The 12,194-nt window shown below is 56.1% G+C and overlaps 1 protein-coding gene across 1 annotated transcript; it reads left to right on the forward strand.

The window, feature by feature from the left end:
- The first annotated feature begins 1,679 nt into the window (after positions 1-1,679).
- Positions 1,680-5,461, forward strand: LOC119353925 (probable LRR receptor-like serine/threonine-protein kinase At1g74360). The gene is made up of 2 exons (XM_037620624.1): positions 1,680-1,921; positions 2,043-5,461. The coding sequence occupies exons 1-2, from the start codon at positions 1,876-1,878 to the stop codon at positions 5,327-5,329; spliced, it is 3,333 nt and encodes a 1,110-aa protein (XP_037476521.1). The 5' UTR covers positions 1,680-1,875; the 3' UTR covers positions 5,330-5,461.
- Positions 5,462-12,194: the final 6,733 nt, after the last annotated feature.

The raw sequence follows: 12,194 nt of genomic DNA on the forward strand, positions 1-12,194 counted from the left end.
AACATGGCACGACGTGCCCGCTGTGCGAGGCAGCGGGCGCGGGAGGCGGCGGTGGACGTCGGCGAGACAGAGTCGCATTCTCCGACGCCCCGTATGATGCAGCAGTCCGGGCGCCGCAACCGCGTACTGGTGGACGTCACCGGCTCGTCCTAGGAGGAATCCATCATCAATCTGACATCCACCGGCACTATTCGGGTTTCGGGCTCCGACGAGGAAGAGTGGGGCATGGGAGACGGCGGCGCCTTGAGTCACGTGAGACGGCTTGTGTCCTATGCCCTACTCTACCTAGGTGGTGACCGGACCGACACTATGAGGGGCACAGCCGGCCGCCGGACATGGGACGGAGCCGGACGAGCTTCGCTCAAAGATCGTTGCGTTGCATGTAATAATATGGATTTAAGGTTTCTAATTTAAGATATTCGGATGTGAAATGCATTATTTGAGACGTGATTTGTCACTGTCCGTGGACACGGTAGGGCGTTTGAAAGGGCGGATTGGTAAGACGTGTCTGTGGGTGTTTGAGGGACCGAACGGCTGTTGCTCTTAACTCTTCACACGCGTAGAGCGCATCATTACTGCATTGTGCGTTTTGGAAGCTTCACGTCTGCACACGCGCGCGCCCACCACGCGCACGCGCACGCGCACGGGTCACCCGTGCGCAGGCCGTTCGCTTCGGCCCCATCATAACTCCCGCGGCAGGCTGACCCAAACCGTTGCCGCCCTTCCGCCTGTCAACAACGGCGGCCGCTATTACCTGGACCATAGTACGAGGATGGCTAACACGCGCGCGCGCGTCGCAACGCTCGGTTTCGGACCAGGTAGGCTTTCCTCTTAAATATGTGCGCAACGAGTTGAATTTCCTTTTTAACTAACCAGAGTGGCAGAGATTGAGGACACGCCGGCCCCCCACCCCCCGTTGAAATCAGGGGGGCGAGAGAGATTAGGGAAAGTGGCGGGCCCGTGCTTGCATGTGTGGCTAAATTCACGGAGCACAGAGAACGTGCTGGACCAGGGTGCTTGCATGCAACTGAGAAAGAAAATTTTGGTGGGTCCAGGCGCTCACGGGATTGCTACCATTCCTTGCATGCATCCTCACGCTGGGCACAAGGTAGGACCCACTAATAATGACCCTGGTAGTTTAGAAATGGAAAGTGGAAGAAGAAAGCACAAGGTAGGACCCACTACCAGTTTTTCTTTTAGGGAAAAACGAAAAACGTTACTAGTAGTTGATCAAGAGAAAGGAAACAACATCCAACGAAGCTTCCGGTGGAATTTCGGCGGGCACCTACGCTAGGATCAAGGATCTTGAGATGTCGTCATGCGGCCATATGGTAGCTTGAGATGTCGTCTGAGCTGTTAAAAAACAGTCTTGCTCGATCCCTTCTCGTTCTCGCAGTATTTATTCCCGACATTGCTGACGTGCCTTCTCTCAAATTTAAAAATCATCGATTAAAAACGGTGACAAATCAAGGCCTTGGAGGGAAAGCAAGGGAATTCGGGCACAACCAAACCAGTGAGAGTCGGTCAGACTCGTGTCCTTTTGGCTCCCCGTGCAGTCAGCGCCGAATTAACAAAGATGGAACAGCGGGAATTCAAAGGTCCAGACGGGGGGACAGCGACGCCCCCGCATACTACTAGTCCCTCCACCCACATGTGGATTAACCCCTAAACAACCTCAGACTTTTGTTTTGTCTTTCCGCTTGCTTACTTCACACCTCTCGTCGGCCTCGTCTTCGGACTGAGGGGCGAGCCAAGCGAGCACCGAGCATAGCAGAGAAGCCAAGCCAAGAAGAAGAATAGACCGCTCGCGCATGAGGAGAGGCACACCTTTCGTCTAGGATTCGATTCTTCCATGATTATTCAGGAGGGCAGGCCATGTCTCCCCTGCTCCTCCGGTTCCTCTGCCTGCTCCTCCTCGCAGGTACACACCGCCGGCCTCCCTTTCTACTTTCTTGCTCTCTTCTCTTCTTCTCTTCTTGGGGTGTGGGAGCTGAATTGCGCGTGGAGTCGGTCTAATTTGAGGGGGTCGATTGCTCTTGAAGGTGAGGTGGTGCTGATTGCCGCGCAGAGCGCTGGCGACAAGGAGGTGCTGGTGGAGCTCAAGCGCTTCCTCGTTGCCAACAACAAGGTCAACCGGGGCGGTTACGACGGGTGGCAGGAGTCCGACCCGTCGCCGTGCGCGTGGGGTGGAGTCACCTGCGACGGGGGCGGCCGCGTCGCGTCTCTGAACCTGACGCGCTCGGCCATCTCCGGCCCGGCGTTCGGCGGCTTCTCGCGGCTCCCGGCGCTCACTACGCTCGACCTCTCTGACAACTCCATCACCGGCCCGCTCCCCGCCGCTGACCTCAACCAATGCCGCGGCCTCCTGCGCCTCAACCTTTCCCACAACCTCATCACCGGGCCGCTCAACCTCTCCGGGCTGACCAGGCTACAGACGCTCGACGTGTCGGGGAACCGGCTCGAGGGCGCCGTCGCCGTCAACTTCCCGGCGATATGCGCCGACCTCACCTTGCTCGACCTGTCCACCAACAATCTCACGGGCAACATCACCGGCCTGTACGACGGCTGCCCCAGGCTGGACAAGGTCGACCTCAGCTCCAACAACTTCACCGGCGAGCTCTGGCCGGGGATCGCGAAATTCAGGGAATTCAGCGCCGCCGAGAACAACCTCACCGGCAGCGTCCCGTGGAGCACGTTTCCTGGTGGCTGCAGGCTCCAGTCCTTGGACCTCTCCGATAATCAGCTGGTCGGGGGCTTCCCGGATTCCGTCGCCAATTGCACGAATTTGACCTACATGTCGCTGTGGGGGAATAATTTCACTGGGATTATACCTGCCGGAATCGGGAAGCTCGCCGTCCTCGAGACGCTGATTCTTGGGAAAAACAAGTTCGATCGGAAGATACCGCCGGAGCTGACGAACTGCGGGAGGCTTCAGTTCTTGGACATGAGCACCAACAAGTTTGGCGGCGACGTGCAACAAATTTTCGGCAACTTCACGAGCTTGAAGTATCTTGTGCTTCATCACAACAACTACACCGGAGGCATCGTGGCCTCCGGCGTGCTCCGGCTACCGCTGCTCGCCAGGCTCGACCTCAGCTTCAACCAGTTCACCGGCGAACTCCCTCCAGAGATGGCCGACATGAAGAGCCTCAAATACCTGATGCTCGCCGAGAACAACTTCTCCGGCACCATACCGCCGGTGTACGGCCGTCTCGCCGAGCTCCAGGCGCTGGACCTGTCTAACAACACGCTCTCGGGTGGGATCCCGGCGACAATAGGGAACCTCACATCGCTGCTATGGCTGATGCTCGCCGGGAACCAGCTCTTCGGAGAGATACCACCTGAAATCGGCAACTGCACCAGCTTGCTCTGGCTGAACCTGGCCGACAACCGGTTGACTGGCAAGATTCCACCGGAGATGACAGAGATAGGGAGGAATCCCGGCCCGACCTTCGCCAAGAACCGGAATGACACGAGCGTGCTCGCCGGCTCCGGCGAGTGCCAGGCCATGAAACGGTGGATCCCTGCGAGCTATCCCCCGTTCAGCTTTGTCTACTCCGTCATGACTCGGGAGAACTGCCGCACCATATGGGACCGCATCCTCAAGGGCTACGGAATCGTCCCAATTTGCACCAACTCCTCGTCGCCGGCAAGGTCCAACACGGTCTCCGGGTACGTGCAGCTGTCAGGGAACTTGCTTTCCGGTGAGATACCGTCACAGATCGGTGCAATGCGGAGCCTCAGCTTGCTCCACCTCGACGGCAACCGTCTCACGGGGCAGCTGCCACCGGCGATTGGCCGGCTCCCGCTCGTCATGCTGAACGTCTCGAGGAACAACCTCTCGGGCCCAATTCCGTCGGAGATCGGCGACATTCTGTGCATCGAGAGGATGGACTTGTCCTTCAACAACCTCTCCGGCGAGCTCCCGGCGAGCCTGTTCAAGCTCACCGAGCTATCCATGTTCAACGTGTCATACAACCCACTCCTCTCCGGCAATGTCTCCACCACCGGCCAGTTCGGCACCTTCGACGAGCAGTCCTTCCTCGGCAACCCGCTCATTTCATTGCATCAAGGTGGAGCTGCCGGTAAGAAACCACCACGACCGGAAGCTGCCGATGCTCCTGCAGTTAGGACGCGCAGCGTACCAACAACCATGGTGTGGCTGCTTTTCTCCCTCGTCATCGTCTTCATCGCCGGCACCGTCCTGTTCGCGATCACCAGCCTACGCGCCCGGTTCCCGGTGGACCAGGAGCCGGAGCCGGACCCATTCTCGTGCGAGCACCCCAAGGGCAAGTGCGCGTTCGGAATGTCCTCGTCGCCGCCGTCCGGCTCGTCGTCTGCCACGGGGTGCTCCTCCTCGACGGAGGGAGTGAAGGTGTTCCGGCTGGACAAGACGGCGTTCACCTACCGCGACATCTTGGCTGCCACGGGCAACTTCTCCGACGACCGGGTGATTGGGCGCGGCGGCTCCGGCGTGGTGTACCGCGGCGCGCTCCCCGACGGCCGCGCCGTGGCGGTGAAGAAGCTCTCCAGGCCGCGCGACGGCGTGGACGGCGACGGCGAGCGCGAGTTCCGCGCCGAGATGGAGGTGCTCGCCGACCGGATGGGGTTCACGTGGCCGCACCCGAACCTCGTCACGCTCTACGGGTGGTGCCTCTCCGGCGGCGCCAAGATACTGGTCTACGAGCGGCTCGACGGCGGGAGCCTGGAGGCGCTGATCTGCGACACGGCGGCGTTCGGGCGGGCGGCGCGGCTGGACGCGGCCGTGGGCGTGGCGCGGGCGCTGGCGTTCCTGCACCATGAGTGCGTGCCCGCCGTGGTGCACCGCGACGTGAAGGCCAGCAACGTGCTCCTGGACGGCGACTGGCGCGCCAAGGTGACGGACTTCGGGCTGGCCAGGGTGGTCCGCCCCGGCGACACCCACGTGAGCACGGTGGTGGCCGGCACGGTCGGGTACGTGGCGCCGGAGTACGCGCAGACGTGGCGCGCCACGACGAAGGGCGACGTGTACAGCTACGGCGTGCTCCTCATGGAGCTCGCCACGGGCCGGCGCGCGGTCGACGGCGGCGAGGAGGAGTGCCTCGTCGACTGGGCCCGGCGCACCGCGAAGGAGGGCCGGAAGCAGCAAACGGAGGATCAACAGACGACCGGCACGGTGCTCTGGGATCTTCTCGAGCTGGGCATGCGGTGCACGGCCGACGCGCCGCATGAGCGGCCGGACATGCCGGTCGTCCTCGCGGCGCTGCTGGACATCGCCGGCGACGTGGGCTGTGCATGCTGCAAGAGCTCAGGACACAGCGACGGCGAGCAAACAAGTTCTCTGACATAGGTGTTGAAGGTTAAAAAACAAATTTATTCTTTGTGTACAAAAATGCGGTTGTTTAGTTCAGTTGGGTGTTCGTTCATGTATGTACGTAGGAACAAAGATAAAGAAGCAGAGTTTTGGTAGCGCACAATACAATACGGTGAAAAACCAATGAAAAAATAGCATGCTACGACAAAATAGCGTGGCCCCTAAAATATGCTATTAGCTTGCTATATCACGCTAGTGTGTTATTAGCGAGACATTGTACATTGATTTATTTAGCAGGCATTAATGAAAACACAATAGTATGCTCTTAGCGATACTATAGCATGCTATCTTTTTTCATTGAAAAAAATTCCCCGCGTCAATCACTTATGCTTTAGGCCTTGATATCCAACGGTCAGAAGCTTGTGTGCCGTCATTGCCCCCTCCCCTCCCTCCCCCCCCCTCTCCCTCTTCTCCCCCGGTTCTTCATCCTCCTTCCTCGTGGCGGTTCTTCCTGCTCCACACGGTCTACCCGGCCATGGCCGCCTGCCTCCACCCCTTGTGCCCGGCAGTTGTCGCTGCCTCGCCTCCACCCGCAGATGTATTGGTCGCCGCCCCGACCATCCCTTAAGCCCCGCACCATCAATGAACAACTCCGGTGATCCCCTGCACCTCTCACCCCTAAGGTAGATAATATGGCTGTGGCTTCCTTTAAAATAGATAGGGTGGTTGGTTCTCCGGTGAGGCGCGGCCTCTCCATCTCGTGCGCTCGGCAAGAAGAAAGGAAGAAGAAAAAAGTAACTGACGCAAGAAGAAAATCCAGTGTGAGACAATAGATTTGGGGGAATCGGCTCAACCCTCTAGGGGTGGCCTATCTCATATATATAATGAAGGGGTACAACATTACATCATACGTACATATACGTATACAACTACAGAAGCTATACAGTCTAACACCCTCCCTCAATCTTAGCCACTTCCTAAAGAATCTAGAAGGGTAAGATTGCGTCGACAAGTCTCGAACTGTGGAAGTGGTAATGGTTTGGTGAAGATGTCTGCAAGTTGATCCTTGGAAGAGATGAACTTGATCTGTAGTTGCTTCTGAGATACCCGTTCCCGTACAAAATGATAGTCCACTTCGATGTGTTTCGTTCGGGCATGGAATACCGGATTAGCAGATAGGTATGTAGCACCGATATTATCACACCAAAGAATAGGAGACTGTGATTGAGATATACCCAATTCCTGAAGCAAAGACTGTACCCAGATAATTTCTGCAGTTGCATTAGCCACGGCCTTATACTCAGCTTCAGTACTGCTACGCGAAACAGTAGCCTGTTTCCGAGCACTCCAGGCGATCAAGGTAGAACCAAAGAACACAGCATAGCCCCCCGTGGATCGCCTGTCATCCGGACTGCCAGCCCAATCCGCATCAGAATACGCCGAAATGACCCCAGAGGGGTTCGATCGAATGTGCAAACCATAGGACAATGTGAAGCGAATGTAACGCAAGATGCGCTTCACCGCAGACCAATGAGTGTCACGAGGTGCCTGAAGATACTGACATACTCTGTTGACAGCAAAGGATATATCTGGACGTGTGATCGTCAAATACTGCAGCCCACCAACAATACTCCTGTACTGTGTCGCATCAGCAGAAGACAGGAGGTCACCATCAGCAGCAGTAATCCTGTCAGTAGCAGACATTGGTGTAGTAGTCGGTTTGCACTTAAGCATCCCGGCCCGCTGCAACAAATCCAAAGAGTACTTCTTTTGTGTCATAACAAGACCATTGGGAACAGAAGAAACTTCCACACCGAGGAAGTAGTGAAGCTGCCCAAGATCTTTGACCGCAAAATCAGCACCAAGAGACCGAACAAGAGCAGCAGCGGCCGACTGAGAGGAACTGACGAGGATAATATCATCCACATAGACCAGCAGATACATGGTAACTTTGGGCCTTTGTAGAAGAAATAACGAAGAGTCAGCAGCTGATGATACAAAACCATGAGCACGAAGGGCTGTCGCAAGACGAGCATGCCAAGCACGAGGAGCTTGCTTCAGACCATAGAGTGCTTTAGTGAGCCGACACAGATAATCAGGACGATCAGGATCAGAGAACCCGGGGGGCTGCCGCATATATACCTCCTGTTCCAGAACACCATGGAGAAAAGCATTCTGCACATCAAGCTGACGAAGAGACCAACCCCGAGTAACTGCAAGAGAGAGAAGAAGCCTGATAGTAGTAGGTTTAACCACTGGACTGAAGGTGTCTTCATAATCAAGACCATAACGCTGTCGAAAACCTCTAGCAACCAGTCGCGCCTTGTAGCGCTCTATAGAACCATCAGAATGCTTCTTTACTTTGAACACCCATTTAGAATCAATAACATTAACACGAGGTGGTGGCGGAACAAGGGTCCATGTCTGATTACGAAGAAGAGCATGATACTCCTGCTCCATGGCCTCTCGCCAATGAGGTATACTCAGAGCAGCTTGATACGTACGAGGCTCAGAGGTAGGATCCGCACGAGCAGCAGCCAGACATGCAGCCAACCAAGCAACAGTACCATCAGTGCGCTGTTTGGGCTGAAAAACAGCACTGCGACTCCGTGTGTGTGGTCGTTGAGGAACCATAGGAGCCACTGGAGCCGGAGAGGACTCAGGTGATGAAGACGGCGATGGCGATGACAACTCGGCCAGCAACGGGGAGGCCTCAGAGAGCACCGGCGAGAGCACACTGGAGGCAGGTGAGCTCGGCCCAGGCGAGGACGGCCCAAGCGAAACCGGCGAGGCGGGCCGAGGCGGTGAGGCCGGCTCAGGGGCCAGGGGCACCAAGGCCGGTGGAGCCGAGCGAAGCGGCGAGGTCGGCTCAGGGGCCAGGGGCACCGAGCCGATCGGCCCAGCCAGTGACACAGGCATCCCAGAGGCCAGTGGCGCCGGTCCAAAAGTCGGGGGCGCCGAAGCACACGGCGCGGTGGGTAGTTCGATCGAAGGTGCATGGGCACGAGGATCGAAGCCATGCAGGGGAACACCCTGATCGTTGTGAACCGCTGGTAAGTCCAGCGAGGGAGACGATGGCGCCTTCAAAATTTGCAAACGAGCCCCACGTCCAGTGCCTGCACCATGGTTAGGCAACAAAATAGGAGGGTATGCAATATCATCAAATTGGTTAGATGCAACAGAGGATGGATGCAAAGATGGTGGTTCAGCAGTGGACACAGGGAGCTTGGCAAAGGGAAAAACATGCTCATCAAACACGACATCCTGAGATATATAGACACGATTTGTGGGAACATGAAGACATTTATATCCTTTATGGAGAGAGCTATAACCAAGAAAGACACACTTCTTGGAACGAAACTCAAGCTTGCGCTTGTTATACGGGCGAAGATGTGGCCAGAAAGCACACCCAAAAACCTTAAAAAAAGCTATAATCAGGTTGTTCATTAAGGAGAACCTCAATGGGAGTCTTCATGTTCAAAACACGAGTGGGAGTATGATTTATGAGAAAACATGCAGTGGTGAGAGCATAACTCCAGAATCAGAACGGAACCGATGCATGGGCCAAAAGAGTAAGACCAGTTTCAACAATGTGACGATGCTTACGTTCCACAGAACCATTCTGTTGATGTGTATGTGGACATGCTAAACGGTGAGCGATCCCAAGCGACTGAAAGGAGTTGAGGTTGTGATATTCGCCCCCCAGTCCGACTGAACATGAACAATTTTGTGCTTGAGAAAGCGTTCAACATGTTTTTGAAACTGAACAACAATGTCAAACACATCAGATTTGCGTTTAATAAGATAAAGCCAGGTAAAACGACTATAAGCATCAACGAAGCTGATATAATAATTGTGACCATTGATAGAAGTCTGCGCAGGACCCCATACATCTGAAAACACAAGTTCTAAAGGATGTTTCACCTCACGACTAGACTCCGAAAAAGGAAGTTGATGACTCTTCCCTTGCTGACAAGCATCACACACTGCTACATCTTTATTACTAGACATGCTAGGAAGCTCATGACGACGCAAAACATGACGAACGATAGGTGTGGCCGGGTGACCAAGACGAGCATGCCACTGTGACGGAGATACCCGAACTCCACTGAAAACACGAGCGACACCAGGATGCTCCAGACGATAGAGGCCCTGGCACAGCCGCCCGCTAAGAAGAATATCCCTCGTGCCCCGATCCTTAATAAAAAGATCAAAAGGATGAAATTCACAAAGCACATTATTATCACGTGTAAGTTTAGGAACAGAAAGGAGATTACGTGTCACAGAGGGAACTCTAAGCACATTACGAAGTTGAAGACTCCTATTTGCATGCCTAGTGAGAAGAGATGTTTGACCAATATGAGATATATGCATACCTGCTCCATTGACGGTGTGGATCTTGTCGGAGCCGTGGTAGGGTTCGCGAGTATGGAGCTTGCCCATCTCACTCGTCAGATGCTCCGTGGCCCCAGAGTCCATGTACCAGTGGGGATCAACAGAGTAGGACTGAGTGTGCCCTTGCTGTTTTGTGGACACTGACCGATCTGCCATGGCCACCTGACGCGCAAAGTTGTGCGTGTCCTTGCCATCATTGCCGAGACCCAGAAAACTCTTCTGAAAGCGTTTGTGTCACTTAGAGGACCAGTGCCCTTCAATGCCACAGAGCTGACACACGCGCTTACCGCCAGCCCCTGGTAATGTCGCGGTAGCAGGGGGGCCGAGGCAGGCAGCGGCGGTAGCCCCGAAGGGGTCCGAGATGATGAAGAAGGGCGGCCACCCTTGGTGGCGGCGTTGGCCGAGAGGGAGCCCACACTGACCTTGGAGCGGCACGACTCAACCCGTTGTTCCGTGAGAAGGAGACGGGAAAAGATCTCATGCGCCATCATGGGGTTCGAGTTACCCCGCTCGTTGATGATCTCGACCAAGGCGTCATACTCCTCATCAAGACCATTGACAATGAACGAGTTGAACTCGGAGTCAGTGAGGGGCTGTCCGATGGAGGCCAACGTGTCGGCAAGGCCCTCGACTTTGTTGTAGAATTCAGTGGCCGTGGAGTCTAGCTTTTGACACTCACCAAGCTGGCGACGAAGCGTGGAGACACAAGCCTGCGACTGTGCCGCAAACGAACGCTCGAGAATGGTCCATGCCTCATGAGACGTCTTGGCGAAGACAACAAGTCCAGCAATAGCCGGAGTGAGCGACCCCTGGATGGAGGAGAGGTTCGCCTGGTCCTGCCCTGTCCAAACACGGTGCGCTGGATTGTAGACCGGGCCGTGCACGCTATCCACCAGCGCAGGGGGACAGGGGAGAGACCCGTCGACATAGCCCAGGAGATAATGACTCCCGAGGAGCGGAAGGACCTGTGCACACCAGAAGATGTAGTTGTCTGATGATAGCTTGATGGTGATGAGATTACCAAAGTGGAAAGGCAGCGGCGGCAGAGAGCCCGCGGGGTAGGCTGCCGGAGGCGTATACGCCGTAGAGGCAGAGACCGCGGGTGCAGCCGCGGGAGCAGACGGTGGGATGGCCGCGGGAACAGGCGGCGAAGTGGCCGGGCCCGATGCGGCAAGGCCAGCCATCAGGGGCGACGGGGGCGCCACTAGCGCGAGGGGCTGGCCACCGCTGGATGGAGCGATCGGGGCCGCGCCGATGGAAACGGGCGACGAGGCACCCGCTGTGGCAGCAACGGTGTGAGCCACAAGCTCATGATGATCAGGCGACGAGGAGAAGAGGGACCCGATGCTCCTCGTCCCGATCGAAGACGTCGAGGCCGCTGCAAGGTCGAGGGGTCGGGAGAGTAAAGCCGCAAGGAAGGCCAGCAGGAAGCTAGCCGTGGAGGAGCCGGAGGCGGCGGGGCCCGACATGGCGGCGGCGGCGCGATCTCAAGGATAGCGGCAGCGCGGCGCGAGCGACAGGGACAGCGGCGACGGGTTCTAGGGTTTTGGCGGAAGCGTGTTGACCTAGGCTAATACCATGCGAGACAATAGATTTGGGGGAACCGGCTCAACCCTCTAGGGGTGGCCTATCTCATATATATAATGAAGGGGTACAACGTTACATCATATGTACATATACATATACAACTACAGAAGCTATACAGTCTAACATCCAGATACCCGAGAAATAGCAAAAAAGATACAAATACACATAGAGTTGTGTAGTGGCAAAGCAACTTGATCGTGTGCGCGCACAACAACCTCCTATGTTTGGCTTTGTGCGGTCGCCGTCTTGGACCAAGAGTCCACCATGGCCCCTGTTCATCGCGGCCAAGGGATAGTGTAGGGGAGAGACCAAAGGCGGCAAGTGGTCAAAGATTGCGATGGATGGCCGTTTGTGATGCACATGATAACATGGAAACACACCGTCCGAGTCTTTCACTAGTCCTTATTACTAGCCTTTTGCCTTTACATACAAAGCCGTTGGTAAAGCGCGCCACACACATGCGTCGGTCGGTGCTCAGTCCAAAAGCGCGGTCTCAACAGAAAGCTCGCGAGCCATCATGATCCAGGCGACCGTCTTCCATCATGGCGAACCGGACCCGTAGGGGACACCGCACTACTGCAAGTCTGTAACGGAACGAGACGAGGCGTGCACGTCTGGTGCGCCAGTGCTGAGGTGAGTACACACGGCCTCACTGCCCGGCGGGCAACGCACTTTCCGTTTCGGTTGTTTTCCCCCGGTCCAGGAAGGCTGCTGCCGCCGCGCGCTCGATAGATCGAGCTGGGAAGACAAGCGAGAGAAAGGCGTGTGGAAACCTTCTGGCCGAGAAGGCGCCGTTCGCGCGTGTTGGCTCGATCGTGTCGTCGAGACTTGTGCTACTACCCTTGTAGGCTTGTACGTACACACAGATGAGATAAGTTTCCGAGAACTGCACTGGTAGGCCAGCACAAACAGGATGAGA

Source organism: Triticum dicoccoides, chromosome 2A, assembly GCF_002162155.2.
Source record: "Triticum dicoccoides isolate Atlit2015 ecotype Zavitan chromosome 2A, WEW_v2.0, whole genome shotgun sequence".
In the NCBI taxonomy this organism is placed as follows: domain Eukaryota; kingdom Viridiplantae; phylum Streptophyta; class Magnoliopsida; order Poales; family Poaceae; genus Triticum; species Triticum dicoccoides.